General features: G+C 35.0%; 1 protein-coding gene across 1 annotated transcript; it reads left to right on the forward strand.

Moving 5' to 3' along the window:
- Nucleotides 1-7,761: 7,761 nt before the first annotated feature.
- On the forward strand, nucleotides 7,762-16,049 carry LOC110463656 (arginine and glutamate-rich protein 1-like). The gene is made up of 5 exons (XM_021518452.1): nucleotides 7,762-8,047; nucleotides 9,868-9,975; nucleotides 10,452-10,677; nucleotides 13,088-13,171; nucleotides 13,677-16,049. Exons 1-5 carry the CDS (start codon nucleotides 7,848-7,850, stop codon nucleotides 13,833-13,835), a joined length of 777 nt encoding a protein of 258 aa, XP_021374127.1. The 5' UTR covers nucleotides 7,762-7,847; the 3' UTR covers nucleotides 13,836-16,049.
- The last annotated feature ends 3,231 nt before the right edge of the window (nucleotides 16,050-19,280 follow it).

The following is a 19,280-nucleotide window of genomic DNA, read 5'->3' on the forward strand; positions in this document are numbered from 1 at the left end:
CTAGACCGGGATTCGAGCCCGGGACCTTTTTTGTTTGTTATAATATCGCTAACCTACTGAGCTACCTGGTCAAGGGAAATGTCCGGGCACATATGTGCCACAGGAATATACAAAACGGAATTAAGGGGAGCTTAGCATATACACTAAACAAATACACAATGTTTAAATGTGGTATCTGTGCTGTTGACAGTTTAATGGTTGATAACCTACATGCATCAGGTACTTTTGATAATTACCGAACTTCCTTTAGAAAAAGGGATTCTACCTTTGATGTGGAGGTTTTATTTCCTTTGCAGACAACTGAATTTTTTAATGGAATACTCTTTAAAAGATATATCCTGATTTATAAGGGTTATTAGTGTAAAGTTAAATCTAACCCTATTCCTAATTATTTCATTTTTCTTAATATAATAATTCATCAGAAAGACTTACATACATTCATCACTGTGTGACAATACATAGTTACAAGTGCCTGGAATCCATAGATCTTGGTGGAAAACTTAATATTTCAGATAATCGTGATTATAAGTTATAAAGATATTGCATGGGGCTCATGAGTCATCTTCATAATTATAAATTATTGTTCAATGAAATCTGATGGTAATTTTCACCTTTGACATAAACCCTAGGAAAAGCTGGTTTTAATACCAGTACATGTAGCTAGCTTCCCAACCCTATAATATAAAGGAATTGGAATTATGAATTTCGTAGAAAGATTTTGATGTGACATAATGACATATTATGCTTAACCTTTGATACAATGTGGTTAAAAAACAGACAAATGAAAAGTAGTACAACATATATTTTTAGAAAGAGTATGTTTAATAGTTATTAATGTTTAATACATTAATTATAAATGTTTAATACTGTCTTGAGTGTTGAAAATTAAGCTTTATTAAAAACACATGATTCCCTTTTACAATGTAGACTGATGCGTTAATGTAAATGTTTCTCTGCATTTTTATTGTATGCTTATCCGTGACTCTCTGAATTTAGCTTTATTATTATTTATATAAACATGTATGCTAAGTTTTATTTACATACCATTTTTTAAAAAAAAAGGAAAACTGAGAATTGCCTAGACAATTATTTGTCATTATGTCATTCAAAAAGTGAAGAAACATTTTAGATGACTTTCATCAATATAAATTATGTTGCTAGGTTATATTATAAGACTCTTTCATGCGCAGGGGTGTAGGATAGGGAAATTCCACCAAAGGGGTTTTCAAATTTGTTAAAACCCAAGGCTTTCATATGCATAAACTTTTCAGTAGTCTAAGTTGTTAGATGTCAACCTGTACGTGGTGTTTATGCTGTACATAAGTGACATGTATGTTATATTGGACAGTTGTTATTATTAGGATATCAATATTTGTGTATTTTAAGCCACTGTTATCGTATTTTACCAGTGATAAGACCATGTCTGATAGTAATCCACACAAGACATGCATAGCAAGAAATTCAAAAGGACTTACTCCAGTGCTTATTCTCACCCTTATCGGAGGACGATTAGATTTGTCTCGATTTCGTTGACATAATTAATTCAGATTGCAGTTGTGTTGAAGTTGCTTTTTACCGAAAGGCTATTTGTTACTGAATCCCATTTTTTGAACATGAAGGATAGTCCGTATTTTTTCCCAATTATATTTTGTTTTTTCCTCAAACATCCTTAGAATGAAATGCAGTGACAAACTGACATATTTTATGAAGATGTAAATTTGTCTGAAAGTCACTGAATCCCCCATTCCGTTATGAATTCTATGAAGATTTAAATATGTTGAAAGCTCTATGAAGCTTCGAATATGATTGAAAATCATTATATTGAAAACCACTTCATTCCATACCGACATGACAACGGAAATGTCCTTTTATTATATGACGTTTGAAGATAATACCCCCTTGGAAATTAACATCTTTCTGAAATTGCTTTTTAATCTAAGTCCAGCACTTACATTGTAGGTGATCTCCAAAATAACCGATAACGTCACAAAGTACATTGCGTTGTGAGTATTGGAACCCAACTTCCTTTGCATTTATAGCGGGATTTAACGGAGTTGTATGACATTCATGCAGGTATGAATATAAATCAGCTACATTTATAGTTTTCTTGAGATGAAGACATAGTCATATTACTGGTAAACTTCACCTTGTGTGAACGAGGAAGATAGGATTTATAAATCTATTTGTTTGATTCACATGTCTGCTCAGCTATAGATCTCGTCTTTAGAACGCTTCTTTTGTGATGAGATTTAAATCAGAGACATTAGTAATTAGGTTGAAAAGAGACAAGTGATAGGGTTAATGGTATCACAAATCTATGGTTTGTAGGGATAGTATCACAAATCTATGGGTTGTAGGGATAGTATAACAAAACTATGGTTTGTAGGGATAGTATAACAACTCTATGGTTTGTAGGGATAGGGATAATGGTATAACAAATCTATGGTTTGTAGGGATAGGTTTAATGGTATAACAAATCTATGGTTTGTAGGGATAGGGATAATGGTATCACAAATCTATAGTTTGTAGGGGTACTAATGGTATTGAAATCTGGTTAATAGTATTAACATTATATTGTCTATAGGGGTAGAATGGTATCAAACAAATCTTGAGTATCTGGTTTTGATAAAACTGAGGATTACCAATACTAAAACAGTAAAGGTTATTCTGAACTCCACTCTGTCGAATCTCATTATTCCCGAGTCATTCTGTGCCCATTTTATATTGAGTTAGCATAATACATATTTGTTTTTCAATTGTGACGTCACATGCAGTTCAATTATGATGTCACAATTACGATAAAAATAAAAGACAACGTCCTTCACTTCAAATTGACGTCGTTCAGGCGTTGAAAAATGAAATGACGAGGGAAAACTGAACTATTTATAAATTCACAAACTATTGTATTTCAATTGAAATGAAATCATAAAACCTCGTCCCCTACAGTTGTTCTCTTTATAATATTTGATGACATGAAGGTTGGTGCTACACCTGCTCACAGATATCAGTGTGTGCGTTACGATGGTGGTACAAACATTGCACGTGAATTGCTAAATGAACCATTTAATACAGTTTTTTTGGCATATACAAAAAGGAAACAATTCTGAAACGCTACTGATGTTAATGAGTTGATTTATCGGAAAGCAGTTATTGACCGTAAGTCCACCATTATTTTACAACTCCGATAGGCCAAGAGGTTGATATTTCAGGATGTTCAATTTCAGACATACATGTAAACGTTGCAAAATATATTTAGTTTCTTGCAGTAAGCTTATCAATGCACCCATATCATATAGGATTCTTTACTCTGTGTAAGGTATCTTGGCAAAAGTATAACATATATTTTTATTATTTGTTATTTACTTCTAGTCACAGTAAAATTGCATTTAAATCAGCCGTCACTTGTTATTTTTCATTCACCTGGCCAAAGGGTCTTGTGAGTGAATTGATGTCGTGGTGCTGCATCCGTCGTCTTTCCGTTATGTAACTTGTCGTGTCAGGTTACCTCCATATACATTGTACCTTTAACCCTGTGCTGGGGTAATAATTTCCATTTGAAAAAAATATTTGGTACATGTATGATAATAATTACAACCATAACAAGTACTAATTGTAGTAACCCCAAACTGCCCTCAATAGTCGCAAAGATGCAAAAATACACCTACATACCATTGGAAAAAATCGAACAATTTCTAATTTCGACCAATCAGAGGCCGTGGCGGCCATCTTGGTTGACCGATCGGAAAATGATGTCATTTGCGCACACCTTTCACCATGATGAACACTTGTGTAAAATTTCATTAATTTCCGTCGAATAGTTTTTGAGAAATGTGTCGGAAACTTTTTCGGTGGAACGAGAAGAAGAAGAAGTAAAACCAATAAGTCCCCCACTTCGTTTGGAGGACTTAATGAACCTTTTGATAGAAATGCACACATTTTTGCATATTTTTCAGACAAATATTCAAATAGTAGGTTATAGTGTAACAGTAGCGTTAATAAAACAATAGCGGTGTTGGTAGGTTGGTAGAAACAGCAGTAGAACTTTGACATGTACTAGAAGCATTAGTGGTATAGCAGAGGTAACAGTGGTAGCGTGATATAAGTAGTTGTGTTAATAGTATAGTACAACGTAAGAAGTAGAGTTATAAGTGTAATAAGAGAGAAGTTTCAGTAGTAATATAGTAGAATAGGAAGTCGTGTTGGTGGTATACTTCATTGTAGAAGCGCTAGTAGTACATTTAAAGCAGTTGTATTAAGTATGATTATAACATTAATGATAAAATAATAAAGTGGTAGTAGTAAAAAGGAATCAGTACCAGTACTATAAGTATACTAAATGTTAGTAATATAGCAGAAATGCTGTGGAAGTGTGGTAGTAGTACTAGCTGTAAAACAGTAAAAGTGCCACAGGTGCTAGTAGTCTAGCAGTAATGTGAACAGTATATCGCTGGTAGTATAGCAATAATATTAACAGTATATCGCTGGTGGTATAGCAATAATATTAACAGTATATCGCCGGTAGTTTAGCAGTAATGTTAACGGTATATCGCTGGTAGTTTAGCAGTAATGTTAACAGTATATCGCTGGTAGTTTAGCAGTTATGTTGACAGTATATCGCTGGTAGTTTAGCAGTAATGTTAACAGTATATCACTGGTAGTTTAGCAGTTATTTTAACAGTATATCGCTGGTAGCTTAGCAGTAATGTTCACAGTATATCGCTGATATCGCTGGTAGTTTAGCAATAATGTTATCAGTATAACACTGGTAGTTTAGCGGTAGTGTTAACAGTATATCGCTGGTAGTTTAGCAGTAATATTAACAGTATATCGCTGGTAGTATAGCAATCATGTTAACAGTATATCGCTGATATCGCTGGTAGTTTAGCAATAATGTTATCAGTATAACACTGGTAGTTTAGCAGTAGTGTTAACAGTATATCGCTGGTAGTTTAGCAGTAATATTAACAGTATATCGCTGGTAGTATAGCAATCATGTTAACAGTATACAACTGGTAGTTTAGCAGTAATATTAACAGTATATCACTGGTAGTTTAGCAGCAGTGTTAACAGTATATCGCTGGTAGTTTAGCAGTAATATTAACAGTATATCGCTGGTAGTATAGCAATCATGTTAACAGTATATCGCTGATAGTATAGCAATAATAACTTAACAGTATATCGCTGGTAGTTTAGCAGAAACGTTAACAGTATATCGCTGGTAGTTTATAGTAGTAATGTCAATAGTATATCGCTGGTAGTTTAGCAGTTATATTAACAGTATATCACTGGTAGTATAGCAGCAGTGTTAACAGTATACCACTGTTTGTTTAGCAGTAATGTTAACAGTATATCGCTGGTAGTTTAGCAGTTATATTAACAGTATATCGCTGGTAGTATAGCAATAGTGTTAACAGTATATCGCAGTAATGTTAACAGTATATCGCTAGTAGTATAGTAATAATATTAACAGTATACCGCTAGTGTAGTATATAGCAGTATTGTCAACAGTAAAACGCTTGTAGTATAGCAGTAGTGTCGACTGTATGGCGTTTAAGTGATAGCAGTTGTATTATTTGTGAGATAGTAACACGTACATGTCATTACAGTAAAAAAACATATAAGTATAGTATGCTGCGACATTTCCAATGCTTTTATTGGGCCTAGGTTGACCATTAATGTAAAACATGGAATTTCTTATGAAATATGTATACCTACACTATTTATAATCTATTAGGATATTTAAATCTGCACTGTTTAGTATATGGTATTAGTAATGCATCCGACCAATTAAATAAAACTGTTCTTATACATGTTGACTCTTATATATTAAATCATCAAAACGTTTCGTTACTTATACGTGCTAGATAAATTCCAAATGAATATTCATGTATTGTTATAATTATTGTTATTCAGGCAAGTTTTATCCCTTAAATAACGAGTATTAGACATAAGCTGGTGTGGGTGTGGGTGTGCATGAGTGTGAGAGGAAAACGAATCACAACATTTTATATATTTAAGCATTGTACATAGCTACCGGAATTAGAAGAAGACTGATATAGGCAAAGCCTGTTGTCTTATTCTTTTGTCAATACTGTTCTAATATCTTCTTTAATGTTAACTTATATGTTTGTATTATATATGTATTGTCAATAAAATACTTTTGAAATTGAAAAAAAAAATGTATACCTTGTTAGAAAATGATATATTATTTCAGAGGCAACAAGAGATAATAATAATAATAATAATAATAATAATAATAATAATAATATTTATTCAGGTAAAATAGGCATGTTATTCCAAGGGTTGGGGTCCCCCTACCAGCGAGGGCTGATCGACCTGCGCCATTGTACAGGTCTATATATGTATTTTGTGACAAAGAATGAAGATGTAATACATGTGTGCTCAATAGTAGACAAAGAGATCATCCACTTCATTTTTTTGCTTGAAGCATAAGGTGTTTTTTAGCATTGGTTTTGAATTTATGTTTGTTTTTTGATATTTTTGATATGATCCGGTAAATAGTTCCAATCTTTAGCAGCCGAAAAGAAAAAAGTCGATGTTTCTGTACCCTAGACGTTTTTAATATCGAAATTTGAATTTCCGGATCTAGTACCGTATGTGTTATTGTTTTGGTGAAAAATGCATGCATATACTGAGGGCATTTCTCATTAAAAGATGTTAAATGCATGATTTAAACGAAGTTGACGAACTCTTCCCTCTACATTGAGCATACTATTTTTTTGTAGTTCAGCACAGGTAATTCTTGTCCTGTTGTTTAAGTTAAAAATAAAACGGACCATTTTATTTGGGGTAATTTGTAACTTTTTATGTAATTTAGAAAGACCCTCATACCAGGATGAACAGGCATAATCGAAATGACATTGTATGAGAGCTGAACATGAGTTTTTCGTGATTTTTGGGATAGACAGTTACTATTTCTGTAAAGGAATTTTGGTCTTTGATTGATTTTTTGTATGACATTGGAGACAATTTCTTCTCCAGATAAAAATCTGTCAATCATCACCCCAAAGTATTTTACAGCCGAATGAAAATATTAATTTGACCTTTGCAAGAAACCTGAAATTTATCCTTGGGCGTTTGAATTAATTTTCTTTTTAAACCAAAAAGGATACATTCTGTTTTTCCCAGATGTAATGATAATTTATTGTCAACAAGCCAATCATGACAGGATTCCAAAACCAAGGAGATTTTAGATGAAATTGTTTCAGGGCATTTATGTGAGAATATGATAGCACTGTAATTCGCATAGAGAAGTAAGTTACATGAATTTTCAATACTAGAGGGTTATAATAGACCAAATATATTTTCAAAAAATCTTCAAGGCTCCGTTCGTACAAGTGTATTAAGTACAATATGTACTATGTTTTATTAACGTCATTATCTTTATGTCATCCAATTCTAATAAATTTAAATAAAGACCTAGAGCTTAAATGTATGGAAATGGTAGCATATGATACCGGAGATAAAACCAATGTCATCTATGGTTGACTTTGAAGTAAATATTGATCTGGAATGATCATTATATGAACATTTCTAATTAAGAAAATTAAAAAATAAAAGACTTGACTGAGCTAAGCATGATTTTGGTGTGTTGATTGGTAATATAACCAGTGTCTTAATACAAAAAAATGAGTACCAATAATTAAAAAATATAGTTCTGTCGCTGCTGCGCCTCGAACCCTCTTTTTATTACTTCACAACACAGTCGACATGCGCAGTATACAGTCAGTAAACAATTTCCGGAAATAAAGAAACTCCAAGGGAAGCCATTTTGGTTTTGCAAATGATACGAGGATCGTATTGCTAACGTTTACTGTGTGCTTTATATGCACATTTCAAAGAAAATGGGTAGATCTCGAAGTCGCAGTCGATCTTCAAGTAGACAAAGACACAAGGGCAAGCACAAGAAGAGGAGGACACGATCTCGTTCAGGGTCTCGTTCAACGCTAAAGGAATCCTGCAGACCCAGTCGTCACAGTCGAAATCGTTCAAGGTCGAGAGAAAGGAAACGAAATCGGCACGAAAGGTCTCAAAAGAAATTTTTCATTACACAATTTACATTCAAAAGTAGAATAGAGTATGTAACAACGATCACTGGCACTCAATTTCTTTATATCTACATGGCGTGTTTGTTGAAATCGGGGAGTTAGCGTTGGGTGACCAATTTCGGAGCCCTAAGGTGGAGCACAGCGTCCGTTACAAACGTCTGAAATTCACATATGCAATACTTCTATTGGTCACAGCACACATAAACGTGTATGTTTATGTGACCCATATCAGTATAGCTATGTTTATAAGCATAGAAGCATATGTATACCTTATATAGTGCTTAAACCGGTGTTAAATTGACATACTCACTGTATGTACATAAATAATAGGCCTACTGTTTTTTTCTATGAATTTTCTTTATTTCAAAAGAAATTACTTAATGATATTTCAGTTTTGTTTTTGTATAAAATTATCATCTGAAAATTTAAGAAGAAATGACCACTAGTTATCATCTCTTTTAAAAAGAAGCTTACACTCTTCCAAAGTTGTCATGAGAGCGAAATCACACACGGCTGAAAAGCTTAAAATCATTCTTGGCCCGAGGGCTTCGCACCCCTGGGATCCCCCTCCCCACCAGGGCGTCTTGGACCATGACAATTTTCCCCTAGTCACAAAAAAGGGTACCTTTCCCTATATCCTAGATGGATGCCTGGAGATGTCAGGATAAATATAGCCAGAGTTTCCTCTGGCCCTGACATCAGACTTAGACATTTTGACAGATAGATATCTGGTGTGGGGCCAGAGCACACTGCTCTATGAAAACGTGGTAATAGTTTTGAGGTGCTAACAAAAGAAATTGACCGACACAACACATAACTCGCATATATCGATAAATGGATTATTTATTGATCCAAATTCACTTTTATTATTACTGACACCTGCAAATTCTGTCAGTAGTCCTCAGTTTTCAGTCGTTCAATATTTCCCACCTTAGCTCAAATGCCCGAAGTGCAAGTGAGCTTATGTCATGGTGCAGCGTCCGTCGTCCGGGTCCGTCCGGTGTCGACCATCAACTTTCCTACTTCAAGGTCACAGGGGTCAAATATGTCAAACAATTAAACAACTTCTTCTGAATAATCTTAGAGCATAGTTTATAATATTTAGCTGGGATGGGTCTGCCAAAAGTTTGGAAATGAAAATAACCCAGATCGCCTTAAAAGGTCACAGGGGTCAAATATGTCGAACAACTTCGTAAGAAGAACCAAAAAGCATAGAATCTTATAATAATGTTTGGATGGTGGTTTCAGCAGATGTTGCCAGGTGCCAACAATTTTTGCGAGTGAAATATTTGTAGTACAGGTCTAAAGGATAATATTTAATGAGAATATTTTGCTATGGCTCCTTAAATATTCAGGTGAGTGATACAGACCCTCTGGGCCTCTTGTTGGAGTTCATGGGAGTGATAAATCAACAAACCGTACTGTTCTGGACCGAAAAAGGAATAAATAATTCTTGTTTAGAAGATACCCTGCAGACCGCCCCTTTTTATTGATTAGTCACTCCCATGACCTACAAAAACGGTGTTCGCAAAAAAAATGCCCAAGTAAATAAACATATAACCTTTTCAGTTTTGGTAGTGTTCTTTAATGTAATTTGTTTGGCAATTTGACAAATCAGTCATAATAAGAATGCTATTTTTATGTAGGTATGAAGTTGAAGTTTTGAACTGCAACATTGGGTAAATTAAGACTGTTTTGTAACAAGATCTGTTTTTTTGGTGTTTTTTTGCTGCAATTTTGGTAAATTTATACTACCAGATTAATGGCCATGAATAATATTAAGTTAATTTCCTTTCAGGAAACGATCCACTTCCAGCAGCTCTAGCAGTGATGATGATCTTATCATACGTGCGAAACGCAGGGAGGAAGAGGAGAAAAAGGTGGAGCTGGAACGACAGAGACTGCAGTAAGCTATTGTTATATTTAGATGATTATGCAAAAATCCTATGATCCTTTGAGTAGTAATTAATGTTTCAATCAACAACAAACTCGTTGCTCTTTGTATTATGATATTTTGAACAGCTGTCTGTCTACCTCTTTTGATTCTTCAGTTTCTGCAAGATACCTATGTTCAATATAACTTTTGATGCAACTTAGTAGGCATGTGATACACATTTAGACTAGGGCTAGGCTCATACATGAGCAACATCTGTGTAGTATTACATAGCACACCATGCTCTCAACGCTTAGCAAAGTTTGAAGTTGAGCTAAATCAGATTGTAATTAATTAATAAAAAATTACCACACTTCACCCTGATTGGTTGGCAGTTTATTTTGATAGGATTCTGATGAAATTTATTCCGTACTCATAACATACAAAGACAAAAGGCTAAGTTCAAAGTTAACAAAATTTGTCTGCAACATTGGCTTTTCTAATTAAAGGAAACAGAAAGAACTAGAAGAGCGATTGATAGAGGAGGAAGTTGCTAGACGTGTGGAGGAGCTTGTGGCCAAACGAGTTGAGGAGGAGTTGGAGAGACGAAAGGATGAGATTGAGGCTGAGGTCCGTCGACGTGTCGAGGAGGCGAAACGTATCATGGAGAAACAGATGCTGGAGGAGCTGGAACGTCAACGGGAGGCAGAGCTGGAAGCTCGTAGACACAAAGAGGTACACACACAATCTGGGCGCATGTTTGGGTTGGCTCTGGTCTGGTCTTGTTTATAGCCACAGTTAAAGGTGTGGAGTTGGGGAGAGAGTTGGGCAGGGCTACACAGACTCTTCACAGCTTTATAATGGTTATTTTATACAGATCATATGATCAAGAGAAAAGACCTGTACTATTGAAATAATTTTATAGTTGCATTTAAAGTTATCAAGATCATAAGAAATAGCTTGTGAAGTGACTGTTGATGAATGAGAATGGTTAAAATTCAAAAGGTTGTAGATTTGTTCAAGTAGCTTTGAATGTTGAGAATACATATGTGAGAAAATATAAATGATGACGATTACTTGTCCATACCTTTAATGTATTGGTGGTCGCACCTATTATTCCTTCACAACCCTATGCTTATAAATCAAAAGTTCCCGTTACTTGCTGTGTGTAATCTTCTAGAACAAATACTGGAGAAGTTAAATGAATAATGCAATCAGAGGGAGCAGAAATAGCAAAATTAAATGCAAATGGTAATAAAGTTGGGATTTTTTTTTATTAAATTAGAATCTAAGTACAGGGAAGGATTATATAATTTGATAACTTTCTATCCCTTTGTTCATTTGTGTTTTACTGCAAATGTTTCAACAAAAAGCATCATTTTGAATAATATTTGTCCACCATATACATTCATGTTTAAGGATTCAGATTTTTGTTGCTAATCTTTTTAAATATATGTACACAATTCAGTACACTGATAACATATTTGTATAAAGGACCTTGTTAAAAGTGCTTTAAAGAGTCTGATTTGCAGCAGGACTCAAATGTGACAAAGTGAATGATAAAACCTTGCATCACAGAGTGATTGAACAAATCTACAGCTGAGAGATGTATGTGTGAGTCAGTGAAGGCCAGACCATAGCTATCCCTCCGAGTCTGTCAAACAGCGCTCCAGCTCGGCTTCTCGTCACCGTGCATAATGCAACATTCAAAGATGTTCTTTTTTGATACCATAGATCTGTTCTTAATGGTCATTTTGCTGTCTACTCTTGCAAGTTTTCAGCCAATGAGCAAACAGCAAATCATTAGAAATTGATTTGTTAAAGAAGTAACAAAATGTTGCACGGTTGGTTCTGGAAGTCACAGCTGGACTGTCAGACTCGGAGAAAGAAAACCATCCCATCCTCAAAATCTCCACGTAACTGTTATATGCATGACGGAGCCATTCAATTCCAGCCTATGGTAGAAGTAGTCCCAGCAGATAACACCGATAATCATGCCAAACAAACATTTTCTTTCACAGTTTCTCTTAGGAATTCCAGTATCTAATTACAGACATAAAGGGAGTTTCAGGGCAGCAATTATTACCTCTGTATGCAAGTATTAGACATTTTTTACAAATCTTGATATATTTATATCACATAGGATGATCATCGCCAAAGTCTAAGGTACAGTAGAGCTGAGAGAGTGTAAGAGAGAAAGCATGATACCCGTAAAAACATGACATTTTGGGAGGGCCGGGTCTTGGATGTGTGATAAGGGTAGCGGTTAATTCATGTGTAAAAGTACGAGGGAGAAGGATGTTAAAAGTATGTGCCTGTGATGGAGGCAAGGAGGGCTATTGAGTTTACCTCCCTCCACGATTGCTTACTCATGTGAAGAATTGTAGCTCGACCAGAGAAGAGAAGTAACAATGCTGTCTGGTTTTGGTATGTACGTTAACTATCCATCGTCCACAGGTAAACAAATGATGCCATCTTACATATTGTCCTATACATTTACCATTACAAATTTTAATGCACTTTTTTATTGTTTCCTTAATTTTGATCTTGCATTGACATCAGGGCTGTCTTTCAATTTGGTAGACATCATACACATTTATATTATGATGACGATGAAAATTGATATTTGTCTATTTAATTATATCTCCACAAGCTGATTACATGTATATTTGACAAGGAAGGAACAACAACCAGTGCTGTAGTGTTCCCTCGTTGTTGTGTGCTGTGGATATTTGTTGGTCTACCGTTATATTGCTAATGTTGATATTGTAATATTTTTACTGAAAAGTAATATATTTTTAGAGGAAAATTGATCACAAACTGCTAATATTTTCACTTTTAATCTTTGCTTGTTAATATGTGCCAAATATATCCATGTATATATATATAAATACGCTGTTGGTATTGAGAATTTAAGATCATCAAACACAATTCAGATAAATCTAGTCTAATAATATCATAGATACTGTAGTCTGTGTGCTGAAATAATATATTCAAGATGCTTATATGCTAAATAAGTATTAGAACTCAAAAGATGATTTAAGAAATGCTTGTGTGGCTATGTCGGGATGTAGGGTGTCATCAGGTCTATAAAGTTAGGCAGAATTCAGCTAACCACCTGTTCACATGCCAACCTTTTTTGTAGGATGAGGAGAGGAAGAAGAGAGAGGCTTTAGAACAAATAATGGAGGAAAACAACCGTAAGATAGAGGAAGCACAGAAAAAACTGGTATGTGATGCACATCTTTGTGAAAATTCATTTGCTGTGGTTTTCAGTCAATAGTTTATTTACAAAACAGTAATGTCCACGATGCAACTATATATATATATATGTTGAGATAAATATTTGCAATATTTTTTTTTACGGTCAAGCCTCTTCAGAATTGCAACAGTGTAATTTGTTTAACAGTAATCCATGTTTAATGTGATGATCACTGGTCAGGTATCTAAGCACTGAGTATTATGTTATTTGAATAATTAACTTCATCATCATATTATCAGAGTGTGGTTTATTTTTAGAGAACCATATACATATTAACATCATCATATTATCAGAGGGTGGTTTGTTTTTAGAGAACCATATACATATTAACATCACCATATTATCAGAGTGTGGTTTATTTTTAGATAACCATATACATATTAACATCATCATATTATCAGAGTGTGGTTTGTTTTTAGAGAACCATATACATATTAACCTTTAAGTGCAAAATATGAACATGTTTATGCAGGCTGAGGAGCAGTTGAAATTAGTAGAAGAGCAGAGACGTATGTTAGAAGAAAAACAACGAATGGAGGATGATGACAGACGTCGTAACAAACGGGAACAGGAGGTAATACTCAATAAGAAGAATGCTCGTCCTAAGGTATCCTTCTCTCTGGGAAAGTGATGTGTGCAGTGTTCGTAGGATCAAAGTTGTGCAATTGGAGCAGAAAGCCTGTGGAAATTTGGGCTAAAAGGTACAAGATTCTGGATGTCTTGAAGGCACTGCACAAGGACCCCTTGCAGCTTGTGACAAAGCTTCAGGTGTCCAGTAAATCTAGAGTCTGTTCATGCAAGATTTATCCGGTTTGTTTCAACAGTGAGAATCTTTGTTTGCTCCTTCCTGTTCAACTGGATGCCTCTACTCCTTAGCACCAGGTGAAAAGGATGTTGGTTATTAAATGCTTGTGTGGGCATGTTTTGTGGGTGTGTAGAGGAGTATGTGTGTGTTGTATGAGGGTTAGGGTGTGTAGAATGTGTCGGTGTACGAGTTTGACGAAGTAGTGCTAGATGAAGTGGTGTACGAAAGTACTAGTGTGTTGAGTGAAAAAAAGAGATATGTGTTTTTATAGTAATTATTAATTGGATATGTACAAAATATTCCCATCTTTAAACTATAAATGTAATGACATTGTGATGTTCAATTTTATAATATTTATACTGTCAAAAAGGATATCTTGTAAAAATATTGTTTTGACATGTGATGAAAGAGGACCTTCTTGAAAGACGCACATTATATATAGTTTGTTGGTGTAACTGTGATGAGCAGTACTATCTAGAGAGTATATAAGCATGCTATCAGTGCACTGGTAGCCGATATCACAGAGAGACTGAATAAGGGATGAACTGTCTTGGTGAAAAGAGGGATTGTGTATCTGTATGCACTTGTCTGGAAGCAGACAGAGAATGAATTGAGAAAAAAGTCTGGTGAACAGAGGTGTAGCTGCATGCATAGGCTAGCATTGCACTTGGCTGGCAGTAGTTATTACTGACTGTATCTAGATAAAAACTCTTTGTGTGGTGAGGGAGTGATGTGTGAAGCATGGTAATGGAAATGACAAGCTATTGTCACCCAGTTAACACAGATAGGGCAGCAGTACATACAAGGGGTGTTCTATGGTTTGGCTCAAAGTGCTGTGAAACTTGTCATTTGCTCCCTTCAGGATTAGGATGAACATTTCCTGTGCTGAGTGGAGGATTCGCTTGCTGTAATCTGCTACACACTCAGGCAGGTGTGTCATTGTTCTAGCTTACAGAAGTACATCCTCCATTCAGTGCAAGACCTTTTCATGCGCAAGTTGAAGGGTCCAAATCGAAAGTCAAGAAAATTTCAAACAGACTTCAATTTTACAGTACACTGGGCTGACATTTGCATTGTCTGTTTACGTCATCTGTTCTGAACTCAATAGTTACGTCATGAAACTCACATTCATTCAGTATGTAATGATAAATTATAACTGTGCCAAGGAAGTCGATTTTTTAGAGCTGTTCATTGCAAGTGTTTGCTTTTGAATGCACGACTTTTGATGTTCAAATGACATTAAGTATTTAAGAAATTCCTTTTTTCGTTTGATGTACGCTTTTAAAAATTATAGCATCAGTCATAGATTTTTAGAAGGTACAGGTGGGAGTTAAGTTACTTATTTTGTAGAATGTAGGTTAATAGAAAAATAAGATGAATTGTGTAGATTTCTTAGGTTGCTGAAGGGTTGAAGCTTCGGTTCGGAAGAGGTGTAAATGCGGTAAGTAATTATATTGCGTAGGCAGTGAATAGTAAATCGAAAACTCTAGTCCCAAGGTTGTGAAGCTTCTTTCTAAGAAACCTGCTTCATTATATCTGTGTATCAAGAGTGGAAATTCCTGACAGAACATTAAATTGCGGTGTATTCTGCTGCATTTAAACATGCTCAACACTTTATATAATTGTGTGGATAATGTAGACATTTTCATCTGCTTTTCACAGAACAGACTTTACTCACATTTATCAAGACAAAGATTTGTTCGATATTATTTATCTGAATATTCTATTCAGATTTATAATTACAATTAAAATATTGTTCAAGATAAAATTGGAAAGTTTTAACAAATACAAAGAATCTGATATATCCCTACAACAGTTTGAATTGTTTCCAGCTTTATCGTCGTTTACGAATGTAACTAACTTAACTTCCTTCAATGAATGCTGTTGTTATTAAAAAGAAAAAAGGATACAATTTTTTAACTTCATATGAATTCTTAAATTAATTCTGTTTTGGATTTTGTTGGAAGAACTTTTCCTTTGCTTTAGTACTTCATTAATTATGAATTTGCACTTCATTGCAATAAACTCTTGTCTGTATACATATTGTCTTGGTGTTAGTGACTGACTCATGTAATATAAACTTGGCAACAACGATGGAACATTATATAGCCTTGAATACATTGGTTTAAGAATATTTGCCATATTAATGAAATCATAATTATAATTTATGCAAGGAATTATCAGGAAAATAATTTACAGATTATCAGAATCTGGATAAGCAAGGATCTATTTTTTGAAAACACTCCGGTCTAGCTGTTCAAATCATCAGTTGCTTAGAGTAGCATCAACTTATATGCTCTTTTGAACTGTTTCTACAGGTCTAAGCCACTTAAAACTGATGTTTTAGTGCACATAACTAAATTTGAAACGATATTTATAAAACAAGTAAACAAATAAGAAAAAGTGCAATCACCTGAGTGTGTGTGTATTATTTTTATCTTTCTGGACCCACTGCCAATCCTAGAAATTAAATGGTGTTGCTATCTACCTTGACAATGAAGGGAAACAACTCTAAATCAGAAACAAACAGTTCTAAATATTTACATATTATAAAGACAGCATTTCTTTTTATATGTATTAGTTAGCATGTTTTTTGACTTTTCTGTTTGGGAGATCAACATCCTTCATAAGACGTGATGTCTTCATTCTCGGTAATGTAAATTATGACATGCCACGTGATGATATTTTCACTCTGAAATTCACAGATTTCCTATGATTAGAACAAGTAATTTTACTATTCCGATAGACTGATACGCCCAATTTTACCAGCGTTATTATACAGAAGATAATCAGGATATATGATATCAATTAATTCATGGTATACTCTCTTAGATACCGGTCCTGTACCATTCTGCTGGATGGCTTACAAATGTGTTCAAAGGATTGACACTTTGTGACGTTCAATGTAACCGTTGTCGACGTCATACCATTAGTCTACGACTACTATTGTCGTAGGGATAAAATTTGATCAAAAGGATTGACATTGAATATTGTTCATGGTAAGCAGGGGTTGGGAGTTTGTTGAACTCTTCTAACAACTTGTACAGACCTGTGAATCATACAAAGGTCCTATAGTAATATAAGGTCTGTAGGTTCAGTAAAATCGTAGGCCTGCTGTATGCCATTGGATGTTATAGTAAGGGGCGACTTATGTCCCTCCCCTTGTATTATCTCGGTTTCTGCCTAAAGGACAATTGCAATGAAACCATAAATGATTTGTTGTCCTCATCGATCAACTTGACATCTATATTTTCTTGCTGATGAAAATGCTGATCAACATTGTCGCTACCACCTATTGATTCTAAGCTTTATGCTACATATTTTAAACCACTTTTAATAATGTTTTTCCAAGTGGCAAAGTAACTGGAACAAATGTGTAGACAACAAATTACACTAAAAATTTAATACAATCAGCGAATGGGTCCTTTGGGTAGTTTTAGAGAATGACACCGAGGCAAGTTTGTTTTTGCCCTTCATTCATGTTCTTTAAGCATTTTATGTTCATTGAAACACGAAGACCAGCTAGTTGTCCCGAATCATTTATAATGACCGTATTGTATTAGACAACAACCTTCAACCGACACAGGCTATATATACATTGTATATACGAGTCTTAAATGTGTAAATTTGTCTGTCTTCTGAACAATATACCTACATGTTTTGAAATTATAGTATATTAAGTTTATTAGGTCACCTGAGCTTTAGCTCAAGTGACCTTTTGCTATCCGTCTTCGTCCGTCGTGCGTCGCCCGTTAACATTTAACATTTTCAACTTAAGGGTCGATCAGAAATCCAATATGACCGCCACGGCCGCCATTTTGAAAAACTATTTCAAACTTAAAGTCAAGTTCTGCTAGGCCGATTAAACTGAAACTTTGTAGGAATGATCGACTCATGGTCCTGACAAAGTGTTGTTATTTTTTGGACCGATCAAAAATTCAATATGGCCGCCACGGCCACCATTTTGAAAAAAATATATTCAAACTTCAAGTCAAGTTCCGCTGGGCCGATTAAACTGAAACTTTGTAGGAATGATCGACTCATGGTGCTGACAAAGTGTTGTTATTTTTCGGGTCGATCAGAAATCAAATATGGCTGAGACGGCCGCCATTTTGAAAAACTATTTCAAACTTCAAGTCAAATTCTGCTAGGCCGATTAAACTGAAACTTGGTAGGAATGATCAACTTATTGTCCTGACAAAGTGTTGTTATTTTTCGGGTAAGTCAGAAATCCAATATGGCAACCACGGCCGCCATTTTGAAAAACTATTTCAAACTTAAAGTCAAGTTCTGCTAGGCCGATTGAACTGAAACTTTGTTGGAATGATCGACTTATGGTCCTTACAAAATGTTGTTATTTTTCGTGTCAGTCAGAAACCCAATATGGCCACCACGGCCGCCATTTTGAAAAACTTTTTCAAACTTAAAGTCAAGTTCTAATTGGCCGATCAAACTGAAACTTTGTAGGAATGATCGACTCATGGTCCAGACAAAGTGTTGTTATTTTTCGGGTCGATCAGAAATCAAATATGGCTGAGACGGCCGCCATTTTGAAAAACTATTTCAAACTTCAAGTCAAATTCTGCTAGGCCGATTGAACTGAAACTTGGTAGGAATGATCCACTTATTGTCATGACAAAGTGTTGTTATTTTTCGGGTAAATCAGAAATCCAATATGGCAACCACGGCCGCCATTTTGAAAAACTCTTTCAAACTTAAAGTCAAGTTCTGCTAGGCCAATTGAACTGCAACTTTGTAGGAATGATCGACTCATGGTCCTGACAAAGTGTTGTTATTTTCGGGTCGATCAGAAATACAATTTGGCTGCCATTGCCGCTATTTTGAAAATACCTATTTCAAACTTAAAAACAAGTTCTAATAGGCCGATCTAACTGCAAATCAGTCTAGGAATGATCAGCTCATGGTCCTGACAAACTTAAGTTAACGTTATACTTAACATTTTTTTACTCAAATTGGTACATATTTCAACAACAAAAATAAATACTGTAGGACTCAGGTGACCGTTAAGGCCCATGGGGCTCTTGTTTAAAAATAGCTTTGAGAGTGAGTGATTTGCATTTTTAGGTCACCTGAGACAAAGTCTCAAGTGACCTATTGCGATCGCCTTTTGTCCGTCGTCGTCCGTCGTGCGTCCGTAAACAATTTACATTTTCGACTTCTTCTCCAAAACCCCTGAACCAATTTCAATGAAATTTTGCAGGGACCTTCCATGGACAAAGGTCAACAAAAATAGTTGCCGGTTTAGTCCTA

This window comes from Mizuhopecten yessoensis, unplaced genomic scaffold (assembly GCF_002113885.1).
Source record: "Mizuhopecten yessoensis strain PY_sf001 unplaced genomic scaffold, ASM211388v2 scaffold10919, whole genome shotgun sequence".
NCBI lineage: Eukaryota > Metazoa > Mollusca > Bivalvia > Pectinida > Pectinidae > Mizuhopecten > Mizuhopecten yessoensis.